Genomic DNA, 25,817 nt, shown 5'->3' on the forward strand with positions numbered 1-25,817 from the left:
TTATTCAACAACAAAAAACTGTTTTAAGCAGGTGATTTCTATTCTGTTAGATATTGAAGTGTGATTATCCACTATTATGATGGCAGATAAATTACAATTTTTCCAGAATGACAGTGTCCCTGTGCAATTAATGACAGTTTAATGACGATTTTAAAGGGCAGTTGGTCATAATGCTCATTTGTTTATTACCCACATTTACTTGTTATACATATGTTTAATGGATCTCGGTGATACTGACAGCTGATAAGTATTTTTTACTGTTCTTTATTGCAAGGCGTTGCACTGTGTAAAGCTGCCACCTAGCGTAAAGAACAACACAAACAAAGCAGGAAGCGCGCTCTCAAAACGTCGATGAACCTTATATATTATTTAGTCGTTATTCTTAGCGTCGAAACGTCTTCTCTCTGTACAATATCCTTCCGTAATATTTGGGAGCGCTATGTCCCGTTACAATCATTTCGTGAGGCGCAATAGTTCAACCGACGCGCTCGGCGGGTCTCGGTTGCCGGGCAACGAGGACGCGTATCCCTGGTGACCAAAAACAGTGTCGTGCGTGTTGTTAAAGCAAAACACGGATATTATGTGTGTGACAGTTTGCTAAATACAAAAACAACAACATCTTGCTGGGTTTTAGAGAGAAAAGTCAGACGACAGCAATGGAGGTATGTTGATCTGTGGAGAGACTTAACCACTATCAGCTCTTAGAATAAGACACGGCTAAACGTAGTGTCTGAGATGCTAATAAGTTAGTTATTAGCATTTCACATGTTATTTTTTTGCTGCTGTCACCGTGAAATATATCCAGTATTTACTACATGACACTATACTGAAGCGTTTCAGTATTTCGAGTTGTTACAGTAAAGTGAAGAGTCATGTTTTTAAAGTAGCCTACAGTCGATGCTAGATGTAATAACGTTAGCTAAAAATAAAGGCCGAAATTTGATATGTTAAAAAATAAAGATTTTTTTTTAGAAGTAGACTACAATTTGTAACGTTAACATACGGACAGTGGGGCAGATATTTGTAATTATATTTGTAAAAATAATTTACCTTTTTTTATCATTATTTGCTATTTACCATTTTAATAACACAAGGATAAAAGCATTTATTCATTTATACAGTGGAAAATGCTAATTAAAAGTAACAGTTCTCATACATTACTTTTTTTCTCACCAATTATCTATGTTCTGCCAAAATAAAATGCCCTAGGCTTTTTCGCTATATCAGTCAATTGTAAATCTGAGATCTGAAATACTGATGTGAAGAAATGATTGACCGCACTTGATAAACTGTGTGTTTAAGCGGATTATACAAAGCTTCGGTGCGTGATTCCTTTAATATTTTTCTGTGATGTTTCTGTAGGGAAATCTAACAGCTGCGTAAAAACTAGCACCTGCTGCCTCGTCTTTGTTCTTTGTGTTTGATCATATATTTCAGTATGTCATCATCAGCAGTGCTACTGTAGTCTTGCAAACTGTTACAAATCTGCCAGCCTCTCTTCAACTCTTTTAGACTCCCTTCCACGTTTACATTGTCAGCGTAGCCCCTAATTTATCAGGTAACATCTTACCGGTATAACGTTTTCTGATTTTCAGACAGAGGACAGCACCTTTGAAACCTTGGAAAAAGACATCCAGGAGGTTTTGAATGAGTTATTAGGTGACGAAAAATTTGAGAAGTTCCGCGTGGAATATGAGAAGGTTGCAAAAGCTCTGCGGAAGTCTCACGACAACGAAAAGAGGCTGATGTCTAAATGCAGGGAGCTGAACGCGGAGATAATGTCCAACGCTGTCAAAGTATCCACAGCCATGAAACTAGCTGATGAAGATCAAGCCACAATCACCTCTCTTAAAATGGTACATTGGCCTAAAATCGCTGCACACTAAAATGGATATTGTGCTCAATGTGTATTCAGAAGTAAACGTGATGACGTGATTTTGCCCTAGCAAATCATTGGTTTATTTTACTGTTGATTAGGAAATTGACAAGGCCTGGAAAATGGTTGAAGCTTCACACGCGAAGGAGTTGCAGGCAAAAGAAACAATACTGAAACTAAAGGAAGAAATAACCTGTCTCAACAAGCTCATTGAAAAAGGAGCTGGAGTTTCTGAGGGCCAAGAATACAGGTTAACAACGTTATGTTCGATCTGTTCTTAGTTTTTCTTTTGATTCTGGTAGAATAGAGGCAGTTACATGCTTTCATCTTACAGAGTGTATTGTTATTCATAACTATGTACTATGGTATATGCTACGTGACGGCCTTCAGAGGACCTTTCTGAAGGCCTCGGTGAGGATGTAGAACAAAGCTTGTTCACAAACCTTTTTGAATGTGTCTAGCGTTGGCGATCTGTTAAAGATCAAAGAGGAATTGACCAAGCAGAGAGACACTCTGCAGTCGGAGGTGGTGACACTCCAGGAGAACCTCACTAAAGCCACTGATGCTCAGCAGGAGATAGAGGCTGAGAAGAACAAAGCGGTGGACACAATTGCTCAGGTATAATATAAAAAAAAACATTGTTTACGACACCACTGGGTCTTGTGATAACGAGAACATGCAAAAACATTGACCCAAAAGTAGAATTTTTCACTTTATCACTGGCATCAGTATCAGTGCTTAAAACATTTTAGGCTAAATTAAAGCATTTTTTGTCTCAAATGTCCATCGGGTGTCAGCAAATCAATATTTGAAACATGGTGTGTGGTGATTGTTACTCTTCAAATGTGTAAGAATTTCTAGCAGTTCTTGTCTTGTATCATTGTATGTTGTGAGAAATGAAACACCTTCTGAATGCGGCAGTTAAAACTGTAAACTTGGACAGATTTAATTCCTCTGTCACCTCCATGGCAAAATAAACTAGCGCAAAGTGTGCACAGTAAGGAGATCAATAAGTGGTCTGACGAGCTACTTTAAACTCTGCATGCATTCCATTTAGAAGTGACTCCAAAAGTTAAAGTGGAGATAGATGAGACAGATACAGATACAGAGAGACAGACAGACCGGACCGGACAGGATAGAGACAAATAGATAGACATAGACAGGCGGACAGGTAGAGAGAGACATACAGAGAGAGAAAGATAGATAGAAAGAGACAGATAGATAGATAGACAGACAGGTAGACAAAGACATAAACGGATTCCACAGACAGAGATGGATAGATAAACTGACAGGCCAGATAGAGATAGATAGATAGATAGATAGATAGATAGATAGATAGATAGATAGATAGATAGATAGACAGACAGACAGACAGACAGACAGATAGATATATAGAAAGATAGACAGACAGACAGGCAGACCGAATCTGACCTGACCTGACCAACCAAAAACAATAGATAGACAAGAGACAGACAGACCTGACCTCACCAGACAGACAGACAGACAGACAGATAGATAGATAGATGGATGGATAGATAGATATATAGATGCTCTTTGTAGGCATAATTTATACCAGTTGGAACAAAGCTGCTCTCTCTCTCACAGCTCCAGCAGGACATCCAAGTGCGTCAGAATGAGATTCATCGGGAAACCAGGAGGAAGGAGAAGTTGGAAAAAGAAGTAAAGCAGCTTCAAACTGACCTGGAGTCCAAACAATCAGATATTAAATCACTGACTCAGCAGAGTCAGCGTCTGCAGGAGGATCAGCAGAAACTGGAACAACAGCTCCAGGAACACAAAGTAAGAAACCCTGATCTAGTGTCAGTGGGTGGAGGAGTGATACACTGTAAGTATCATTAACATTGAATGGTAGGGCATCTTAGTTCATTTTAACTGCCATAACTCCAGTAGAAAAACTTTCTGGATTAAACACTAACTTTATGTAAAAGTTACGATTTGTACGTTTCTATATTGAAAATCCCTCTAGAGGGTAGGTTTGTCAAATTAAGCTAATATTTGAAGACATTTTTTTTTTACTATTTTGTCACACAGAAGCTAGGTTGGGAACAAACGTAAAACGTGAAAGTAATTTGTATCCTTTTTGACAGATTATAAATGAGAAAACCAGTAAAGAAATGGAACAACTCCAACATCGAAACACTAAACTACAGCAGGATTATGAACAAAGTGGCATCAGCCTAGAGCAACTCTCCCAACAGAACCAACAGAGAGCATCGGACCTGAAGGTGTGCGCACACACACACACACACACACATACTTAAGTAGTTGGCTAATTGCGGTACTTATTTATATTTTCATTTTTTACAACCATTTATTTTTTTATAATTTATTTCTTATATGATCTGTTTTTTAAATGAAGATGCCCCCAAATGATTTTTTTCAAATATTGTTTTAGGTTTTTAATACAGCATTATATAGAATTTATGCATCTTTTTTACTTAATGGAGAGCATTGATTGGTTCCAGCTATTGTAGGTATTTTTTCATTTAAATTGAATATATATGTTTTGCGTTTAACATTTGAGGCCCAAATTTCCTCAAAATAAGATTTACCGACTTATTGAACCAAAGCCTGGGGACAAGTTTATCAGTACAGTATCCTTCGAGCACTTCTCCTCATTCCTAGAGAGGAATGTGCAAATCTCTATCCAACAGTACTTGGGGATCAATTCTTGACATCAAACTGTAGGTGCACACACACACACACACACACACACACACACACACACACACACACCTACAGATTTATGATGCTGCCCTCTTTAAATCTGACAAAATCGTCTCGCTCTTACATAATTAGAGCTCTAGAGGATGAACGTTTCCGTTCCTCTTCCTCTCCCGTCAGACTGGTGATGGATCTTTCCTGCTCTAAACTTCCAGTCACACAGTGGGGGTTAATACAGCAAATGTTACATTTAATGAAATGCCCCGTATTCTCTTTGTTCTGGCTTGTATTCTTGAGTCTGATGGGAGAGCACTGGGATGAATGCACCTCTCTGCAGAATATGCTGAAGCTGTATTTTTAGGCCTTCTGTTTATTATGGGCACGTCTATTGTAGTGTAGTATTATTGACCAATAAGGGAACAAAAAGACAAATTCTGTCTCAACAGAGACTGACCGAGCACGATCTTCATCTCTTGAGAGAGAGGCAAAGTCAACCTGCGCAACCGTGCTGCAAACTAGATTCCCGTTTCTAATTCACTGCACCTTGTTGGTAGTGTTGGCATTCCCAGCTCGTCCTGTGAGTCAGTGTGAATGAGTAATGGTCGCAAAACTCATGTTGGCCACAAGAGGGCACAGTTTTAGCATCACAGAGCCCTCATGTTCCTAATACATTTACATGTGTTCAGTTTATACTCTGCAATTATCATCTTGTGCATCTATTGGCATTTATATTAGTCAGTTAGTCAGTTATTCAATTCACGATGATGATATAAACACGTAATCCACACAATGCACGCTTCCAGTCCTCAAAAGCATAAGTGTTAAAAAAACGATGCTACCATTCAATATTTAAGGTCAGTATTTTTATTATTATTTCAGAAATTAACATGTTTTCCATCCTGATATGGATTCAGTAAATTGATTGAAGTGCGGTAAAGAGTTTTCTGTGACGCTAAAGACTGGAGTAAAAATGCTTTTTGTCACAGGTATAAATTACATTTTAAAATATTATAAATTACATATAATAAATAGGGAAAAGGTTTTTTAAGTACTACTTTTTTACTGCATTTTTGATCAAATAAATGCAGCCTTGGTGAGCGTGAGAGACTTCTTTCAAAACCGTTAAACGTTTTACCAACCCCAAACTTAGTTAGTTGTATGCATTTGAGTTTTTACAGGATTGCTGCATTAACCTAGTTGTTTTTAACAAGTAATGGCTAGTTTGGGCTTCACATGCGCGCACACAGGCACACTGTAATGGCTCATGTCCTCTGTGGTTCAGATGAAAGAAGAGGAAGTAACCCAGCTGAAACAGGAGATCACTAAACTAAGCAAAATGAGAGAAGGGGTGCAGAGGAGATTCAGACAGATGGAGGAACAGAAAGTGGAGGTGGAGAACCAGAGGGAAACACTCAAGAATCAGATCACTGGACTGGATAGAGGCAAGAACACACACACACACACACACACACTTACCCACAGTTGAACTCTACAGCATAAATGTATTATTTAAATCTGTATGAATATAAAATGCCACTGTGGTAAAATATATTTCCAAATTCATATAGCATAATTGTACATTCAATTGAATTCTTTGCAATTCCAGAGCTCTGTTCAGATTTTTACCACTGCACTGATACTGTCCAGCCTACATTATTTCTTTCCATGCAGGGACTAATTTATTTAAAGGAGTCATATCATTGACAGCAGAACTTGCTTTCATGAAACAAGAGTGTGATGCACAGTATTTTTTACTTTCGGAACTCATTACAGCCAAGTTAAGAAATAAAGCCATTCTGAAATCATCTTAGTCATAACATATCGCTAAGAAGTGTTTCTCGAGAATGACGTCTGAAGGATCACGTGACACTGAAAAATACAGCTTTGCCATCATGGAGATGTGTTATATTTTAAAATATATTAAACTGGAAATTGTAATCATTTCACGATATCTCTTGTTCATTACGATCAAACAAATGCAGCCTTGGTGAGCGTAAGAATTTGTGTAGAAACATAAAAAATGATTCCAGACTTTTATTTATTTCATCATCATTCGTCCTCGTTATCAGCAGGGCAATGTAATGGCGATGAATACAAAAACACAGAGATAGCACACTCATGATCATAAACAAGAAACGTCACCGGACTGAAACAGATGAATACAGCACGCACTCTTCTATTTATTTAGTATATTTGGACAGCTTTGACTGGGGTGACGGAGCTTGCAATTCGAACAATTTAAAACTAAATGTTTTCAGAAAAAGAAACCTTGACTAACATCATCAAGTGGACTTGAGTTCAGACTTCTCTCTTCCACGTCTTCAAATACCATCATCTTCCTACTTCGTTCTCTTTTTTCCTAAACAAAGGTAATACGTTTTAAAGGAAGATAGAGCTGAAAGTAATTACGTTCAAACAATGAATACATCAAATTTTTTTTTTTTTTCATTTGACCTCTTTACTCCGCTCTCCACATCTCTGATTTTCATTTCCACCTGCACATGCCGTCCCGCACGTCTTCTGTTCTTCCCTGCTGATTTGAAAATCTGGATTGCAGGTCTTTGGTAAGAAAAATTATAGTTTCCGGTTTGTCGGTCATTGTTCCAGATGTGTCTTTTTTAAAAAAAAATAATAATAATAATTCTCACATTCATGTCTTTTTTTCCCTCTTTCTGACTCCACTCATTTTAATCAGCTCCTAGTAGGGATCTGCACATTTCTCCATAGTTGATTCACCCCAACTGTTGTTTACCAGATACAAAATTCTCATTATTTATAGCAGCATACAGTTAAACTTGTTTGTGACAAACTACTTCAAAGCTGTTTTAATGGGCAATTTATTTTTAAATATGTAACTATCAGATGGTATATATATATATATATATATATATATATATATATATATATATATATATTTTTTTCAATCAGAACAGTATTTATCTGGAGCCTAAAACAATAACAACCCCAATTAGGCTGACAACTTTTTTTAAAGTTTGCAGAAAATTAAATTTGAAAATACACTTTTATTTACTGGGTTGGAAAAAAAAACTAAACATGATAAACAGCATGTTACGTTGTAAAATGTTGCACAGACTTTCTTCATAAAAACATGCGTCTTACCTCTGTGCGAATCAGTTAGACCAATCCGATTCATTAAAAAGAATCGGTTATTAGTAAAGTGTATCTGATTATTGTTAGATTATTGTAGCGGTGTGTTTGACTCTAATCTGCATGCACAGTACAAAAACTTTCAAACATTTCGGGATGAGAGGTAAAGGTCTATGTGGTAGTGCAAGCTTCATAAAAATTGTGAATAATTGGCAATTTCGCTTTTAAATCATGTCTAATTATCATTATATCTCATCAGGGCTTCCGTCTGTAATGAATTGTGTATTTTAGCAAATACTATGATACTTAGGCTACTAATTAACTCTTGCGCTAATTATGAAAATAGGCACAGGTATTTGTGACAGAAGTGTTTGGAATGAAATTAACAGTATCTGACACTTAGGTCTGTGATTTCATGCTTTCATGTGTGCAGTCTTTAGAGAAAGGAAACAGTGGACTCTGGGCTGATGAAGCGACCTTAGCCTGTGTGTCTGATTCATGTTCAGAGCTTAGACCGCTTATCTGGAGGCACGGAACGTTTGTTTATTTGCGCTTTGTAAGGTTGAACAGGGGTGATATAATGAAACAATGAAAAGGGGAAATGAATGGAGCGAAATGGCATTAACTATCAGAACCAGTTTGAAAAGCAGCGTGTTTACAGGATCATGTGGGATCATGTTGTAAATCAGTGGGTTGTGACCCAAAAATAGGTCACAGGTCTGTTCTAAAAATCTCTGAGTAGCGGCAAAGGGACAAAATAATGCAGTTAATAAAATGCAGCCAACCGTATAATTGTGCATAGGACAGCAAAATAAATGGGTCTATCAAATTTTAAAAGCCAGGAAAGGCTTTGTTGTACACTTCAAAGACGAATGTATCACTTAAATGTATCACCTAATAACATACCCCATACAATTTTTTGTATATGTGCATATATTATTTATATATACACATTTTTTCAGTATTATTGTTTTCTGAAATCTTATTTTATTTTGTGCATATGGGCCACGCAGGTCATAATAATATTAATGCTAACAATAAAGCAGTTTGAATGTATTCACAATTAATTATATTATTCGATATATTTATGTACTGCTACTATTGTTCTGACCATTTTATTTTATTTAGTTTATGCAGATCATGCTAATGTTAACGTTTTAATCCATTTCAGTCTTTATGGGCATTTTTGTAACTTTTATACAGTGGATAATTAGCCGTAAAAGCAAAGCCATTTGAAAACTACCATCAAAGAGATCCGCGTGCTCGTATGTTTAAAAGATCTGCAAATGTTTCATCTTCTGCTTGCTTGTGGTTTAAAATGCGAGACGCACACCTGCGGTGAATGACATACGATCGGAATCTGTTCTTTTACAGATTGCTCTTTCTTCTTCCTTTCCACACCTGCTCGCTCCGTCTTTCTTCCAACCACTATGACCTCTCCCCATGACCGGCATCCATTACTATGATGACGCCCATGATCTGTCCATCCCAGCTGAGCATGTGATAGATAGATTTCTCAGGAGACTCAATGCAGGAAAGGCAGAGATCCTAATGGCTTCAGCTGTGTCGGATGGTATAGTGGTATAGTATAAAGATCTCGTCTGGTAACCAGGACGCTGCAGGTTGAGCCGTCAGCGTTGTGTCATTGAACGCAGCACTCAGGTTGCTGCAGTGGGACTGTCCCTGTGAAGCTGGTCACTTTAGATCAAAGGATCGGCTAAATGACGAGGTCTGTGGAGTGTTGGTGCTTAACCTCAGTCTTATCTTTACACCATATAGTCTGCACTGCTCAGGGAAACCCTAGGGCCAATGTAGCGGGACACTTTCGTCAGGCTCATCAATTATTGACTGTCCAACCTGTAATCCAGAGAGCTTTGTCTGAGCGGGCTGTTAGTCAAATTGCTGCACATAAGGAACATTCACGGAAAGTTCGGTTTCATGCTGTTCTATGGCTAGAAACGGTTTCTTTTGCCTCATTATAATAATTATTATTATTAGGAATCTATACAGTGGATCTACAAAGCTGTTTTGCTTCAAGTTTGGTTATTTGTTATATATGTGTGTGTGTGTGTGTGTGTGTGTGTGTGAATTAATTAATTAATAATTAAGTAAATAAGTAAAAAAAAAAATCTAAAAATATAGGATAGGACAGATACAGTTATTTATATATAAGAAAAAATGCTATGTTTATATATAAATACAACATATAATGATATAAATGTATATACACATAATGAATAAAGAGTACACACTCATGTAAACAAACATGTATGTAGATGTGATTAATTGTGATGAAACGTCTGACAGCACTAGTATAAATAAAACGCACGTTATAATTTATATAATTAAGAAAACTAATAGATTTACAATTTACACAGCATCAGAAAATTTTAACAGGATTTTTTTTTTTTTAAATATCTCTTCAATTTTGGTATCATGACGATAATTTAAAACGCATAATAAATATTTTTACATTTCTAAATTTTTTTTATTTCATTTTTATTCATTTTTGCCAACATACAGTTATACAACTTTATTGGATTCACAGCCTTTGATGTTAACAACAAAAGAGTTACAAAATGATGTTAAGGATGAAAGTTTTCTCCTCCCTATTTTTCTGTCTAATCTATTACATGGTTAATCGCTTCTTATTATTTGCATTTAACATGTTTTTGTCCGCTGTCATGCGGTCCAATTACAACACACTACACCACTGCATATGTCACATGCTCTCGGGAACTGCCGGACACGGAGGGGAAATGCTATGTGTGGAAACGACAAAAACAAAACCTCTTTAGTCTGCACTTAATTTATCGCAATGTCCTTGATCCCATCTGTGCGATTTGACAAATGATCAGACTTGTCATCAAGCCAGTAATTTATAAAGAAATCCTCATATTAGCGAAAGTCTCCGGGCTCTGATTGGACGGTTCGAACGGGGGGGGGGTGTTTGACGGCTGATGGATGGAGCCAGAGCCCTGTTGTCATCTTAATCGGGGTTTCCACGGTGATGGATGTTGTCATCTTAATCAGGGTTGGCTGGGTGATTGATGAGATAGGCTGTGACAGCGGGGTCAGTGAGCTGGCCGTCCGAGGAGAAGAGGAGGCGGGGTCATGCGAGGACGGAACATGGAATGGCCATTTCACATGACAGCGCAGCCCCACGATGTCCACTCATGCACGCCTGCTCGCTGACGGCCGAGACACGCTTTCGCTCGTTCCTGCTCTTTCTTTTAGTCCTTCCGTGTCCCAGTTCTCTTTTCTACCTTCTTATGCCTGCAGCCGCATAATGGGCTTTTTGAATTGTGTAATTATTTTACGTCGGTCCTTCACAGACTGTGGAAAGTGCTTCTGAAAACAACCTTATTAGCGGAAAGCCTTTCAAAAAGAAAAGTAATAATTAGCACTATCCCGCTGGCTTTGAAAGAACAAGTGAGGGGAAAAAAAAATACTAATAAGTGCTTTATTTTCTGTTTTTCTTAGAAATGGAGACTGCAAAAAAGCAGATGGATGTGGACAAGAAGGCTATAGATGAACTGGTGCGGGAGAGGGACATCCTGAACAAGGTGTGTTTGCCTAATAAAATGTCTTGAAAACGACTTTAGATGTACAAACTGTAGTAAGTAAATACTTTATACATTTAGTTAGTAAACTACATTTAATTTTGATGTCCGTCAGTGGGATCAGGCCTTTTTTCAGGCCTTATTTGCACCCTGTCCAAAGGCCTAATTTTCTGCAGCGGTTCTGCTTTTACGCAGTTCTCATAGCTTCCCCGCGCTGTTATGAAGCACAGATGGATTTCAGAAAACAAGAGAAGGTGCATGATGTTTCTGCTGACATGCTGAATATTGCATTGCTATTGTGCGCATGAAAATAACAGGATATTCATATTTAATTGCACAGGAGACACTCTGTCTCGCAAACACACACACTGTGGCATACAAACACAGCTTTTGATTTCAGCTTACCTTGGAGAAACATTCCTTTGATCTATCGAACAGCAATACATCACAGAATAAAATCGTCATATTCTCAAGCTCGGATTCTCATGTCTGTTTTCTGAAAATCTCGAGTCACTCTTGCTAAGTATATTTGCAAACTGTTGTGTCAGCTTGCGCGTGTTTCTTCCAGAATATGATCAAGGCGGCCAATGAAACGGACAAACAGCAGACCATTGTTAAGTTACACGAGCAGTCAAAGAAGTCTCTGGAACAGGAGATTTTAAACTACAGGGACGAAGCCCAGAAACAGCGAAAGATCATCTACCAGCTGGAGAAAGAGAGGGATCGCTACATAAACGAGGCCAGTGAGCTCACCAAGAAGGTACAGCACACGCACACACACACACACACACGCGCAAAAGTTAGTCACTGAGTGATCATACTATCATACTCGTTTTTGCAGTTTTTCTCTATCAAAATAGAATGCTTTAAAGCGACAAGACAACTAACCCACCAAACGTGATGCCACTTCCTGAAGGACGATCACATTATAGGTAGCTTTTCTTATAGGTAGCTTGCAATCTATCCATATGAACACTGAGCGTAAGCTGCAGCTATAGCGCCCCTCGTGACAGTACTGAGAATGCAACACATAATTGCACCGAGATGTGAATTGAATTTGAACCCATTTCAAAACATGATAAATTAAATATAACTTGCGTAGTTTGATGTATTTACATTCATGCTTGCATAAAGTATGTTTTAGGCCTAAGAGTGAAAAAAATTCAAATCCCTTCACATTTCTTTCTCTTACAATGTTTTACTTTCTAAGAGTTGTTGAGAGTCGAGAGTCTCTTGGTTTTTGTCTTGTAATCCCTGAAGGCATTTCTTCACTCTGTAGTACTTCAGCATGCTTGTGTGAGTCATCTTACTGATGACTTTATAAATCTGTTGCTATCGCAACAGTGCGATGTGTGTGTGCCGCTCTGTACACAATTCATGCAGTAACTTTTAAGCACTTATGGCCAAACTTGTTTAGGTATAATGAGCAACTATCAAGTTAAGTCAAGCGTGCCATGAACAACATAATTAGAGAACGGCCTGATTGAGTCTGATGTTTAACCTGTTTTAATTATACCAACAATCTACATTTTTTAAAGGGCTAGTCACCCAAAAAATGTTCATTCTGTTATAATTTTCTGTACTACTTCTTTTGTGTTCCATGGATGAAAGTAAGTCGTACAGGTCTGAAACAATATATGGGTGAGCAAATGGTGACAGGATTATTATTTTGGGGTGAACTATTCCTGTAAATGAGCTCTGCGGTTCGCTTAGTTATTTCACCCTGACCTTTTATAAGAGATCTTATAACACGAGGAAATTATAGTTCGGTTAATGTGTCACCTGCTGTTCTCAGTATATGTTCTTCAATTAAATAACATGCTGGTGGAAATGCATTAGATGCAAAGAAGGTATTTTTAAGATGACTGATTGGCCAGTTAGACTCAATTACTGTATTAAGACATTTAATTTGCCGCTAGAAAGTTTTTGCTTCTCTCAAGTAATTTTTTTTTCAAATTAAATGTTCTGATGATTAAAACCATCTGTTGACTGATTATTTTTTTCTTTTCTTTTTTTTTTTTTAAATCACAAAGTGGTGGTGTTAATTATAATTACAGACTACCATGTTATGATCATTAAATACCTTTGTACTTAACATATCTATCTAGAACAGTGGTCCATGAAAAATCTCTCTTTTTTTGGTGTTGACGCACCCCTTAGCATCCTGGCATTTGCCCTGACATTTGTTTTCTCAGGTTTTATGTTGAGAAAGTGCACTGCAGCATGAACAGGAGGATTCAGGTTTACATTCAGCTCCAGGCACATCCTCTAACTCTCTTTCTGTCTTGGACAGATAAGACCAAACATAATATATTCCATATAATAGTGTTCCTGTTCCTGTGTAAACTAGCTGCACCATCCTTTGAAGATCTGCAGTGTAAAATATTGCCAGGATTTTACAAAATTGAACAGTGTTTAATTATCTATCTATCTATCTATCTATATATATATATATATATATATATATATATATATATATATATATATATATATATATATATATATATATAGGAATAAACATTAAATATATAAGTTATATTTAATTTATATATATATATATATATATATATATATATATTATATATATATATATATATATATATATATATATATATATATATATATATATATACACACACTGTGCAGTGGCATCTATAGATTCTGCCTTTACTCACAGCTCTCATTATACTGTCTTACACACCAAACAGTGCAAGCAGTCGCCTTCAGTTTTTCAGTTTTTCAGCTCCATGAAGGTTGCGCTGCAGAAGGTGTTTATTTTGGAACAGCTATCACAGTTTCCTAGGAACCAGAGGCTATTTGAGACACAACATCGTTTTCATGTATTCAGCATTGCTAACATTTGCTTTCTTTCGGAGAGATTTTTTTTGAAAAGTTAATAATCTAATTCCAGGTAAAAAAAAATGCTCAGCCGTAAGCATTAGTAAGGCCGCGTGTTGAAAAAGCTCTTAGCTAATGGTTTTGAGATTGCCTCTTGAGATCTGACTCCACAACTGTGGCTTGCGCTGGTACTTTGCAGAGAATAAAAAATTCTTCTGATTTAAAATAAGAAACACGGTTCAAACAAGTAGGTCTATAATGCCTGAAGAAAGCTAGCTATTCGTTAGCATTTCCATCCAGCCTGTGCAGGAAGTGTGCAGGAACGCCGTCTTGCTCTCGATTCTCAGCACAGAAATTTTAGAGACATTTCATACAAAGTGCTATTAAACGTTTATTTGCAATTTTGTCTGTTGCCCCCTTCATACACCAGCACTGTATTGCATATAGTTGTTGTTTAGAAAGCCGTCTTTTTTTTTTTAAATATAATTTTAAAGGCAAATCTTCAGTCTGTAATTTTTTATAAGGCCAGCGCATAACATCCCCAGACTGTCTCATTATATTTCACCAATGTTCCACCATCATTAATGGCGTGTTATTTATAGAAAACCATTAAGGGTGAACGTCCTTTAGTCCTGAATAATAAGACTGATAAAAATTCTCAGCATTTTATCGGTGAACCTTTAAATATGAGAGCATGCATGTACTACTCTCTACATGAAAAATAATTTGTAAACATCGTATGAGCAGTAAATTGAAGCTGTGTGATGAAATGAGGCTTTTGAGCAGATAAAATCTTAACATATAAATCCTTTTTCATTTAGAAGAGGGCACGCGTTTTCATATTGGATTTAATGTAATGATATGGTACTGTAATGCTATTTATCGAACTTTTTCTAGGTTAGATTGTTTGACATCTGATATGATCGATGACTTTATGCACTGCGGTGCTTCACAAAATCACCCAGTGGACAAAACCAACGTGATGTCCTATAGGATGACATTTAAGGGGATAAAAAAGTATGGCTTTTGCCGGGTTCAGATGAGTGAATTTTGCTTGATTTATGGAGGAGATGATGGAGAAACTCTACAGTGTTTTCAAGTTTGATTTATAAGGACTCGGAGATGACTATGAATTGTGAGTTGTTGAATTTACGGGAAGTGACAGGCAGTATTTTTTCTCATGTTTTGGTTGATTATATACACACTACTTTCAGACCAATATGGGATCAACTGACACATGCACATTTCTTTACCTCTACAGACACAATGTGATTAGCTTGAATGTCTGAAAGCTGTCAAAATATAACCCTCAATACAGCACATGCGAGTTTAAACGTCACAGCCTTGGATACGTTCTGCTGTCAATTTAACAAAAAAATCCTATGCGTTTTTGAAAGCCTGTGCTCAGGCCAAAGTACATCTATTTTAGCATTATTTCAATATAACCCCACTGAAACTGTTTTTTTTTTTTTTTTTATAAATGCACAAGTGAAAAGGTTAACATGGATTGGCAAATGTTCAGATTGCAGTGAAATTCAATGAATTTTGCAAAGGCAAGTTTTTCGGTTCCCTAAAGTATCTGAGTTATAGAAAGCAAATCAAAACATGACATGTGAAGACAAAGGTAAAGGCAATTCTGAGTCTGCATTTGCGTCAGTGCAAGGTTGCATAACCTCTTGATGAATAACGTAAACACCATTACAAATTTTGGCAGGAAGGCTGTATATAGCAACAGACGACAAAATGATGTTGTCTCACATTTTACCTCATATATTTTGACCCAAATCTATGGGAGCATCACAAATAAAGCAGTTATACATTACGGTGGCCTCATTTTCTTTCAAAACATTCTCAACCTTTTTGAATCAAAATAAAATAATACATCAAATGTATTGAAAATGTATTAAGTTCGTTTTTTAATTGTTAATTATGTATTACTTATTGGCTCATCATTGGACCCTAGAACCACATATTTAAATAATAATAATAAAAACAGTTTTTGTTCTTATTAGCAGCATCTAAAATGCACTGTTTTGACATGTGTTAAGAATTTCATCCATAATGTTCTATTTAAATAAAATATATCTGTATTACTCAGGGTTGAATTTACGAGGCGTTTTGTGCTGATTAGAGCATTAGCTTGGAAACATGCTAACTTTAAAGAGCTGTTTAGTCGCGTTGTTCATTTGTAATGCTAATTCACAATGGAATGTTTTAATGGGTTTTTAGAATAGTGTTTTTTGATTTATGAGTAAAGTAAGGTTGGTGTTTAACATATAAAGTGACTGTCATGTTTTGTTCTACAACATAAATCATACACAGTCGTGCCTTAAACATAAATTTGAAAATAGCTCTGTGTTTGGAAATGCTAATTTACTTCCTGGTTTTAAGACTGCAATCTGAACAGGTCTTTTTGAATAATCTTTAAGCATGATTCAAGTCTGTTTTGGTCATGCGGTATAAATATGTGTGCGTGTGAGCCATAGTTGTACTGTCAACAATAGACTATTTAGACTGTATGGGATACTTGAAAGTAGCTGCCTATGTGGACAACGGAGAGGTATTAAGAAGAGCTATATAGTAGTTTTGGTTTTCCAGGTTTAACCCCGCTGCTTCTGTCCATCTTTTCAGGTTCTTGAGAATATTGAGGACATTAAACTGAAGGAGATGCAGATATTTGAGTATAAGAAGAGAATCGCAGAAGCTGAAACGAAACTGAAGCAGCAGCAGAATCTCTACGAGGACGTCAGGACGGAGAGGAACCTCTTTAGCAAGAACCTGATTGAGGCCAAGGTAAGTGTGTATATGTGTGTGGACCTTCGTCTTACAGATCTACTCCCCATGAGCATGAGAGCAGAAGTAGAGGCCAGTAGATCCGTCGGGCGACTTCTTTGGGAAATTCGCCCCAAGGAAACTTGTGTAGGGAGGTGCGAACATTAATCTTTGTCCAGGAATTCGCCCCATTTGCACGAAGTCGGAAATAGCAGCTAACCCCCCTGCCGTGCGGACTTAGGCGTGAAACTACGAAAGTACACGAATGCAGATGCTTCTAGCTACACAAAACCCATTTTCACGCAGTGATGCATTGCAAAATGTTTCAGAATGCAATTCAAAATGCAGCACAAGCTGCATTCTCAGCATTGCCTTGAGGAGCTCCATAGTGGAGAATTAGTGTGAATTTTCAGGTCCAACACTGTCATGCTTTGAATGTCTGGTGCCAGTTTTGCTGAGCAACTTAGTTAAAGGAAAAGTTCAAGATGAAATTAAAAAGCTGTTATTATTTACTCACTCCCAGTGTGTTTACTCTTTCCAGTGAGTTTCTTGCTTAAGTACTCTTTTAAATTCCAAAATGTATCCAGAAGTCAGGAAACCTTAATTAGTCCATTAATGCATTTATTTGATTACAATTATATAGTTATATTTTAAAAGTATTGTTTTAATTTAAGATTCCTATCTTCTATTTGAATATTTGAATTGTAAAATGTAATTTATTTGTGTAATGGCAAAGCGGAGTTTTCAGCAGCTCTATTCTTTAGTGTCACATGGTCCTTCGGAAATAATTATTTATGTTAATTTAATGCCCATGAAACATATTATCAGTGTTGAAAACAGGTGTGGAAACCTTCCTGTTTTTAATGTCCCTGTTGAATAAATCTTTCTTATAGATTTCTTACAAAAAACAAAACAACAAAAATGCTTAGTATTTTTTTTTTTTTTACTGGTATTTGTGACGAGTCAGCTGGCTCTACACTCATTATCAGCATCACCCCGTCCTTTATTCGCTCCCGACGGGAGTGGGTGTGTGTGAGAGGAGGGGCGCGGGATTGGACAGGTCTGGCGGCGTGTGATAAGACACACCTGAAGTGAATCGAGCCTCGTCACCGCTTCTGTTAAATGCAGAGCGCGTTTCTCCTCAAGAGACCGGTCTCTTCCCACGTACATGCGCTGGTGTCTTCGTGGGTTGAGGGAATTCCCATCGCCGCCAGACTCCGCCTCTTACCCGGAGCTTTCCCCCTTGAACACTGCCAAGCCTTCACTACACCCGCAGCACGACGAGGACACCACTTCCCCCTTTATTTTGGACACATTTTTCCCCTTGGACACGTGATTTTGTAAATTAAAAAAAGCCTTTTCAAGGCCTAACACCACACCCACTGTTTCTGCTCTTCCCGTCACGCGGTATATATGAATTTATCCCTAAATATACAATATGTTTCTTTTAGGAAAATGCATCGATTGATGGTGACTCATCCTGCACTACACACATATTATTTATTATTTATAATATTATTTATTTCCTTTAGAATGAGAATATCCATCACCCACCAGCAAATCACGGTTCATTACGGTCATATGAACAAAGTCTTTTGCCTGTGTATTTTTTTATTTTAAAAAGACCAAGCCCAAAACTTTTCCGCATAAACAGAAAAAATGTCAACGCAGAAAAGGAAGCCGTGAAATCTTCACTAAGAAACTCAAGCGTAAGACTTATTTTTCAGGTCTATAAACGACTGTCCTTTGTTGTCTGTTTTTCGCTGATGACCCATTCCTGCTGTGTCATTTTTTTTCTCGCTGCAGTGAAGAATAAGCGCGTGTTTGTGTGTGCTTTGAGCGTGATTGAGCTTGGGCGGTCGTCTGCCTGGCCGTCTTTGTGTCTGTATAAGTTCGGCCAATTTCTCACACACCTCCCCGTGTTCACTTCTAGGATCAGAACGCTGAGATGAAACGCAAGGTGAAGATCGTGAACCACATGTTCGAACAGCTAAAAGATGAAATCACCACAAAAGAGGTGGCTCTAGACAAGGAGCGCCAGGACTTCCAGCGTGTAGAGAGAGAAAGGGAAAATCTCAAGGTAACCCGTTTCATCCTTTACTGCCACTTTCTCTCGGCATCTTTGGTCTGTATAATTTCAGATCTAACATTACCATGCAGCGTCAGTACCCTTACTAGGCATCATGGGGCAGGCTTCCAATGAAGCATGTGGTAATGCTCAACTTTGTATTTTTATGGGTTGCACAGTGCAATGTGCAGAAATAGAAACCATGCACAGTGTTTTATGTCATTCCAAACTTACAAAACATGAAAAATCAAATATTATTTAAAAAAAGAAAATATAAAACATAATATTTTAAATATAATAAAAATGATCAAATGAATAAATAAATGGCATGAAAGCAGAACATTTTCACAAAAATATGAATACCGCAATTGCAGTTCATAATTTGTTCATACTTAATATTTACTCAGTTGAAAGGGTTTAACTTTTTTTTTTTTTAATTATTAATTATTTAGCATGAATTAGTATTGTCAAATCTTTCAGTAGAGTAATGTTTGGTTTAAAATATGGTTTTAATTTAATTTAATTTAATTATACCGTCATTCTGTACATTGCAGATTAACACCAGTGGATGGCAATAACTTACTGTTTTTTGGTTCAAAAAAAGTAATTCAAATTATCTGGCAAAAACAAACAACGCAATTCTAAATATATGTTATATGATTCTATATATGTTATTCAATATTCAATTCTTGTTTGCTGAACTACTGTATGGAAGAAGTAATATCACAATCACAGCTGTATTTTTCTGACTATGACTATAGCTGAAATGTTACCTGATACACATCCTTTATTTGAACTTTTTTAGTTGGTTGATTATTGTGTGTGTGTGTGTGTGTGAACACCGTGACTTTTCACTGTTCTTAAAGGTGCTCATTTATGGCACTTGATATGACCAGGCAGCATAAGAAAAAGTAACCTTGCATTCAACTTTGAGGAGATATTTTTCATAATCCTTTCATTATTACTTTCCAGATCTTATCAAATACAATGGCACGTCCCTTCTTCTCTCTGTCACAAGCTTTCAATATCACCCTCACAAAGGATAATATTGGAATATCAAATGGGATGGCACAAAAAAGGCAAGAAATAAAAGAAAACACAAAAGATCACTCCATATTTTATGACAGAAATATAAATGTGGGTTCAGAGAGGGCTTTGACTCCACGCACTTTCAAATTCAACATCTGACATGAAAGACTTAATGAATATGCAATGCTTTTTGGTGGTTATTGGAGTTGTAAATTATATATGACCTTGTTCTGAGGTATAGACCGAGGGGTGTGGTCACAGAGAGAGAGAGAGCGTGTGATTGCCCAGCATTAATATACTGACTGATGCAACAGATCTAAAGTAGCCACTAATACTAGTTTAGCTCTTCATGCAGCATATAATGCACACATGCATTATGGACCTTTATGACAAGATACATGCGGCGGTGGATTGATATTGTGGGGTCTAAACATCTGAGGATTTTATGCTTTTTTTTAAAATGTTATTCGTGTGGTGTGTTTGTCAAAGGTTTGGGAAAAATAAAATTTTTATATCATCAATATCCCACATTTGAATAAAGTGGATTTAGAATAATGCATATGCATTTTCTATGAATCTTTGATCATCATGCTATTTTGGTGATTAGTTTTTGATAACAATTTTTAATTCTAATCTGTATTAGTTTCAGAATGGTGAAGTGCTGAAGGACCTTGCTTGCAAAGATCATAGCTAAATTATCTCTCAACAGTTTCTAATTTCATAAATAAGTGCATTAGTTATAGTTTTAATTAGTTTTATTGCAAGTGAATGAAAACATTACAGATGACATTTAATTGTTTGTGAATATATATATGTATGTCGGTTTATAAATGCTTTTTATCATTTTGAAAAATGTTAAACAAAGAAACCAGCATAAAATGTCAGGCTTTTGGACCCCGCTGTAAGTTAATATCTGGAGCATGGTGAAATGGCTCCATCAACCTGAACAGATTGTTTCAGAGGAGTGTGGACCAGTGGTCCGAACAGATGGTTTCGGACTGGAAGGTTCCTCTGTTCATGGGGTGGAGGGTAGTGGAGTTCTGGACGACAATGAGTGGAAAATTTCGACTCGCACAGATCAGATTATGAGCTACCTCGAATCTAAACAGATCCGTGCATATCTGTTTTGATTAATTCAAATGCTGTCTCGGAAAGCGTATAGTCAAATGCTCTTAAACACCCTCTCCTGGTATCTGACTGCGTTAAGCACTGCTGAAGATCTTTAAAAGCTCATTCTGAGTGAAATACGGTGTGTGCATTAGTAAGGAACTAGACAGAAAGATTCATTAATAAAAGAAAACGGGTCTCGAGGGCTGGTGGGCAGCCACCCAACTTGAGCAGCTTACCCAGCATGCCACAGGAGGTGCTGTCTGGCTCCCTGACTGGTTCTCAGGAAGCGTGATGACTGGGATGTTCACCTCTCCTTTGAACCATGGCAAGGCACCCAATGGAAGAGAAAGGGAGAGACGAGACCAAACGATGCACTGAAGACTTGAAATGTCCACACAGTAAACTAATGTCTGTGAACTGGGCAGATGCTGACTCTCTCATGGCAGATATCAACATAATCTGTGGAGAGCACACTTCACTCTTGCTAATCAAAGTAAGAGGCATGTTTGAGACAAGCTTAGTGCTCCCTGTCTTTAGATTCCTGTACTGATGAGAAAAAGCCACGGAGAACAGTATAAGACCAGACGCCATCAAGAGCTGAAGAGCACTCGCAATTACTTCCAGAGGACAGAGTTTCAGACAAGATCCTTTGGTCAACATTATGAATAGTCAGTTAATTCATAATCACGAAGACTGAGTCATAAAGATCTATACATCCTGCAGCAAAAATAGCTGAAGTAGAACTTTCTTTCTTTCTTCTAATAAACAGAATCCATAGCTGTCTTATGCCAAGTAGATCTTCAGTCAATGCTATAGCTGTTTTTTCCTACCTGGTCTCATGGCATTAACGTAGCTTGGTGCACTTTTTTAGCGAGCCACAAAATACGTACCAATAAGTACATTGGTGTAGTTTACTAAAGAAATTAACTTCTAAAATAAGCACAATTTAGAATTTGCACTAGTGAGGTCATTTGAATTCAGATGAATTAACCATCTCATAAAATATGCATGAATTATCGTGATATTGGAACTGTAATTAAGAACAGAATTGTAAGAACAACAATGTCTTTATCTGTATACCTGTTTTGGTATATATAATTATAGTTATATATTAACTCATTGTTATTTGTTAAAAGTTTTTAATTATAATCCATTTTATCTCTGCAGAATAAGGTGTGAAGGTAAACCGGTTACTTAAGTATCTCACTAAATAGGGAAAGTAGTTTCAGATCAGAGATGCAAATTAGGAATTACAAAGAAAAAATACTTTAAGCAATATGTGCCGCCAAATCATCTGCTTCTGCTTTAGCAAAGCAACATTTTTAACAGAAAAATATTATCTTTCACAAGTAGGAATGTAGAAAACGGGTGTTATGAGGTCTGCCATAGTTTTTTTTGTATTTTAATGAGATTTATCTACTTTAGGGTCTACCAACCCCAAAATGTAGGTCTACCAAAAAATATAAAAAAAATAAAATGAAAGTAAATGCACAATTAACAAACACTTTAAGTAATTGCTTCTTCTAATTACTGTAACTGTTCAACCACTGTGTAAGATTGAGTCATGTGATTAGTGTTGCATGGAAACCCGGCTTAGTCATTTTTCCTGTCATCTAACGATAATTTTTTCAGGCATCACTTTACAAACAAAAGGCAAAAGGAACTTAAATATACTGATGGGAAAGAAAATCGGAGCAAAGAAGATCGACAAACAACTAGAGAGAAAGAACGAGAGAGAGAAATGACGAACAAAGGCAATCTTTCATGTTTTGAGGTGCCGTAGGGACATGATGCAGAAAACTTTAAATTGATAGGGAGTTCACTGCAGGCTTATGTAACCCTCTCTGGCATTTCCTTTCTTTCACCTTCATTCATTTGTTTTCTTGGTTTTTGTGAGCCTGTGTCTCACCCTTTGCCTTTTGTACTCTAAAGCATACAGGTGCCCCAGAGCTGCAATTTACCTCTGCTTTCTTCTCTGGTTCCTCTGCCTTCTCCTTCCTGTTTCCCACCACTTCTCAAGTCAAAACCATCATCCGTTTCCCTCTTTAACAAGAGGAAGAAAAACCCAGAACATGTGAATGAAGACATGCTTTGCATTTACAAATCTCCTGAAGCATTTTTAGACTCATGCCATTTGCCAAAACTAGTGACGCTGCTGCCTATATTTGTAGGCTTTTTAAAACACTCTAGCTTTTCCAAAAACAAGTGGTATAACGGTGGAGCGCAACAAATCCTGCGAGTTTCTTCTGAACTGTCTGCTCACTAATCTAAATCATTTTAGACTGATTCGGTTCATTCGAGTGGTTCACTTGGGGTTTCCATGAACCATCCGTTTGTTTAAATTACATCCGTCAATGCATGCAATATATCGAGTAGCAAGTAAACAAATGGGAAAAATGAGCAAGGGAATGAGCAAGTGAGTCTGAGACGGACCGAACTGTGGGTCAGTGTATCTCCAAACCTTCTGGCAGTCGCAATAATGTGTGTTATACAATAAGGACAATAATACAGGTCTGGATCAATGGAAACAGGTGGCCTAGTCTCATGAATCATGTTGTCTTTTAGATCAGGTGGATGGCTGTTATGGCGGCAGGATGCATTGTGGGAATACCTAATACCTTACCTAATCACTCGTAGTGTGCAGTTATTATGAACTGTTACTGAAATGGATAATAAATAAATAAATAATCTTTACTTAAATAGACATCTTTAGCAAAGTCTGTTTTCGAAAGAGTAGCTTTACTATAAATTTACTGATTTGGGATTAGCTTGTAGTTTGGGATTCTTCCGTTTCAAAGCAACTTCCCAAACACTGTTAACATTTTTTATTTTTCAAAGCATCACATTCTTTCCCCACTCTTTGCTTTGAGTACGGTTGGAAACCTTTTATCTGGTCGTTAAGTCATTTCTGTTTAGTTTTTACTTTATAATGCTTTTTTTGGATTTGTCATTTGCCCTTTGTTTTCACTTGCTTCAGAGGGAAGGCCATAGAATGTGAAAGATTCATTATTCAATACAGTTCTTAGCCACACACAGATGGAAAGAGGCAGGAGAACATGCCATTTGCCCATTTTCTCATAAAACCTTAATTTATCTGATTTATTATTCTTATGAGAAGTCTCTTGGTTAGTCTTGGGTTTGTGCTCATAATGAAGTGCGAAAGAAGACATGAGCAAGAAAATGTTACGTTTGACAAGCTTGAGTCAGAATTTAAGTTTGGACAAGTGGAGCATATTGGGTTAAAAATATTGACTTTATTGAACATCAGTGGTTTTATTTTTGTCACCTTAGAAATTTACAATGTCTATGGAGTTAGATAACCAAGTACCCTATAAAACCTTGCTTCACTAAGTAGGTTTATGACATTGATCATGTGAATTCCTTTGTACGTACAAAAGGTCAGATTTTCTTGCTTCCAGTGAAGCACAAGATGCTCTGAAACATTCTCGAATCGTGCTGGAGAACATGGATCATCTCACAATTCATTTATTCCAGTATATAAAAAAATATTACAATAAAGAGAATAATTTCTTGCTTGTGTTTTAACCCTCATTAAAAAAAAAAGAAAGAAAACAATGACATCAAGGAACTCATAGTGTGAAAAGACATGCTTGTAAGACATCTGAGTGTTTAGCTTTACGCACAACTGTGTAAAAGGTCACGCTTCATTCACTTCTTCAGGCTGACTGGTTAAAAAAGGTGATTTGCACCTCTGTCATTGTCACCTCTGGTATTAATTTGTCAGATGCACTTTGTCAGCCAAACCCACATATCTACCAATTGTCAGCAATATTACGTCTATGACGGGAAGTCAATATCACCCTTTGGTAAATGGTGACAAACTTGGGTTCATTACATTTCCATGGAGCAGCTGTCACAGCAGCTCATTCTCGGCTTCACGTTTTACCTCCAATCCTGTCAGGATGCGTCAATGTCAAAGCATAACCCATGCAGGTGAAGAGAGTCATTGCCACACTCGTCACAATACCATGTAAAGTTTGGGAAAGTGTTTTTGTTACCCACTGAAACAAAATGGCTTTGGAGAGCCATGTGTGGTTGTGTATATCTTGGTATTTATTTGTGAACACTGCATACTAGAAATGGCAGGTAGCTGTGACAAAACCTCATTCGGTCAGCAGAGGGCACTCTCAGTGGAATTTGAAATCATATTTAAATAGTTGGATCTGTCTTTGATCTCTTTGTATTGACCTTGAATACTGGTCTGGATATGGTCTGTCATGGACTGTTCTTATTTTTCATAAAACTACGCATCCTGATCCTAAAATCCTGTCTCTTCAACGTGAAGTCCATTCTGTGTCTTTGAAATGGATATTTAGCGGTAAACTGAGAGGAGAGTTGAGCTCTGAAGTATCTGCTTTGAAATCATTCCGAAATCAGAGAAATCTGGGAGAGTGTTTTACTTTGAAAGCTTGCAACATCCTATGACTGTGACTGAAACTGGTGTAATGCAGTCCAGTGGTTCCCAACCGACACCGCATGTCATTTGGCATGTCTCCTTAATGGAAATCACCCGATTCAACTCATCAGCTCATTAATAGAGACTCCAAGGGTGTACATTTAACATCGTTCATCCCAAAATTAGGCCACTTTCACACAGCAGCAGAATAGGGTTGTCAGTTCTGTATTTCAGTCATTAATACATTGACACAAATCTTTGATATTTACAGAAGTGACAACCAAACTCACACATGTGAATTTTAAGGACTCACAGCTGTATTCTCGATGTGAGTGGAACCAGACTGAACAC

General features: G+C 37.1%; 1 protein-coding gene across 1 annotated transcript in view; it reads left to right on the top strand.

The window, feature by feature from the left end:
• Positions 1-539: 539 nt before the first annotated feature.
• Positions 540-25,817, top strand: part of cfap58 (cilia and flagella associated protein 58) — a 71,380-nt gene continuing 46,102 nt past the window's right edge. The window contains exons 1-11 of the mRNA XM_043232697.1: positions 540-662; positions 1,596-1,856; positions 1,978-2,126; positions 2,338-2,494; positions 3,482-3,676; positions 3,985-4,122; positions 5,844-6,003; positions 11,153-11,235; positions 11,801-11,992; positions 16,702-16,863; positions 18,776-18,922. Of these exons, the coding sequence (XP_043088632.1) occupies positions 657-662; positions 1,596-1,856; positions 1,978-2,126; positions 2,338-2,494; positions 3,482-3,676; positions 3,985-4,122; positions 5,844-6,003; positions 11,153-11,235; positions 11,801-11,992; positions 16,702-16,863; positions 18,776-18,922 (1,650 nt within the window). The 5' untranslated portion in view covers positions 540-656. The remainder of the gene's footprint in view (positions 663-1,595; positions 1,857-1,977; positions 2,127-2,337; positions 2,495-3,481; positions 3,677-3,984; positions 4,123-5,843; positions 6,004-11,152; positions 11,236-11,800; positions 11,993-16,701; positions 16,864-18,775; positions 18,923-25,817) is intronic.

The sequence above is a fragment of the Puntigrus tetrazona genome, chromosome 1, assembly GCF_018831695.1.
Source record: "Puntigrus tetrazona isolate hp1 chromosome 1, ASM1883169v1, whole genome shotgun sequence".
Classification (NCBI taxonomy): Eukaryota; Metazoa; Chordata; class Actinopteri; order Cypriniformes; family Cyprinidae; genus Puntigrus; species Puntigrus tetrazona.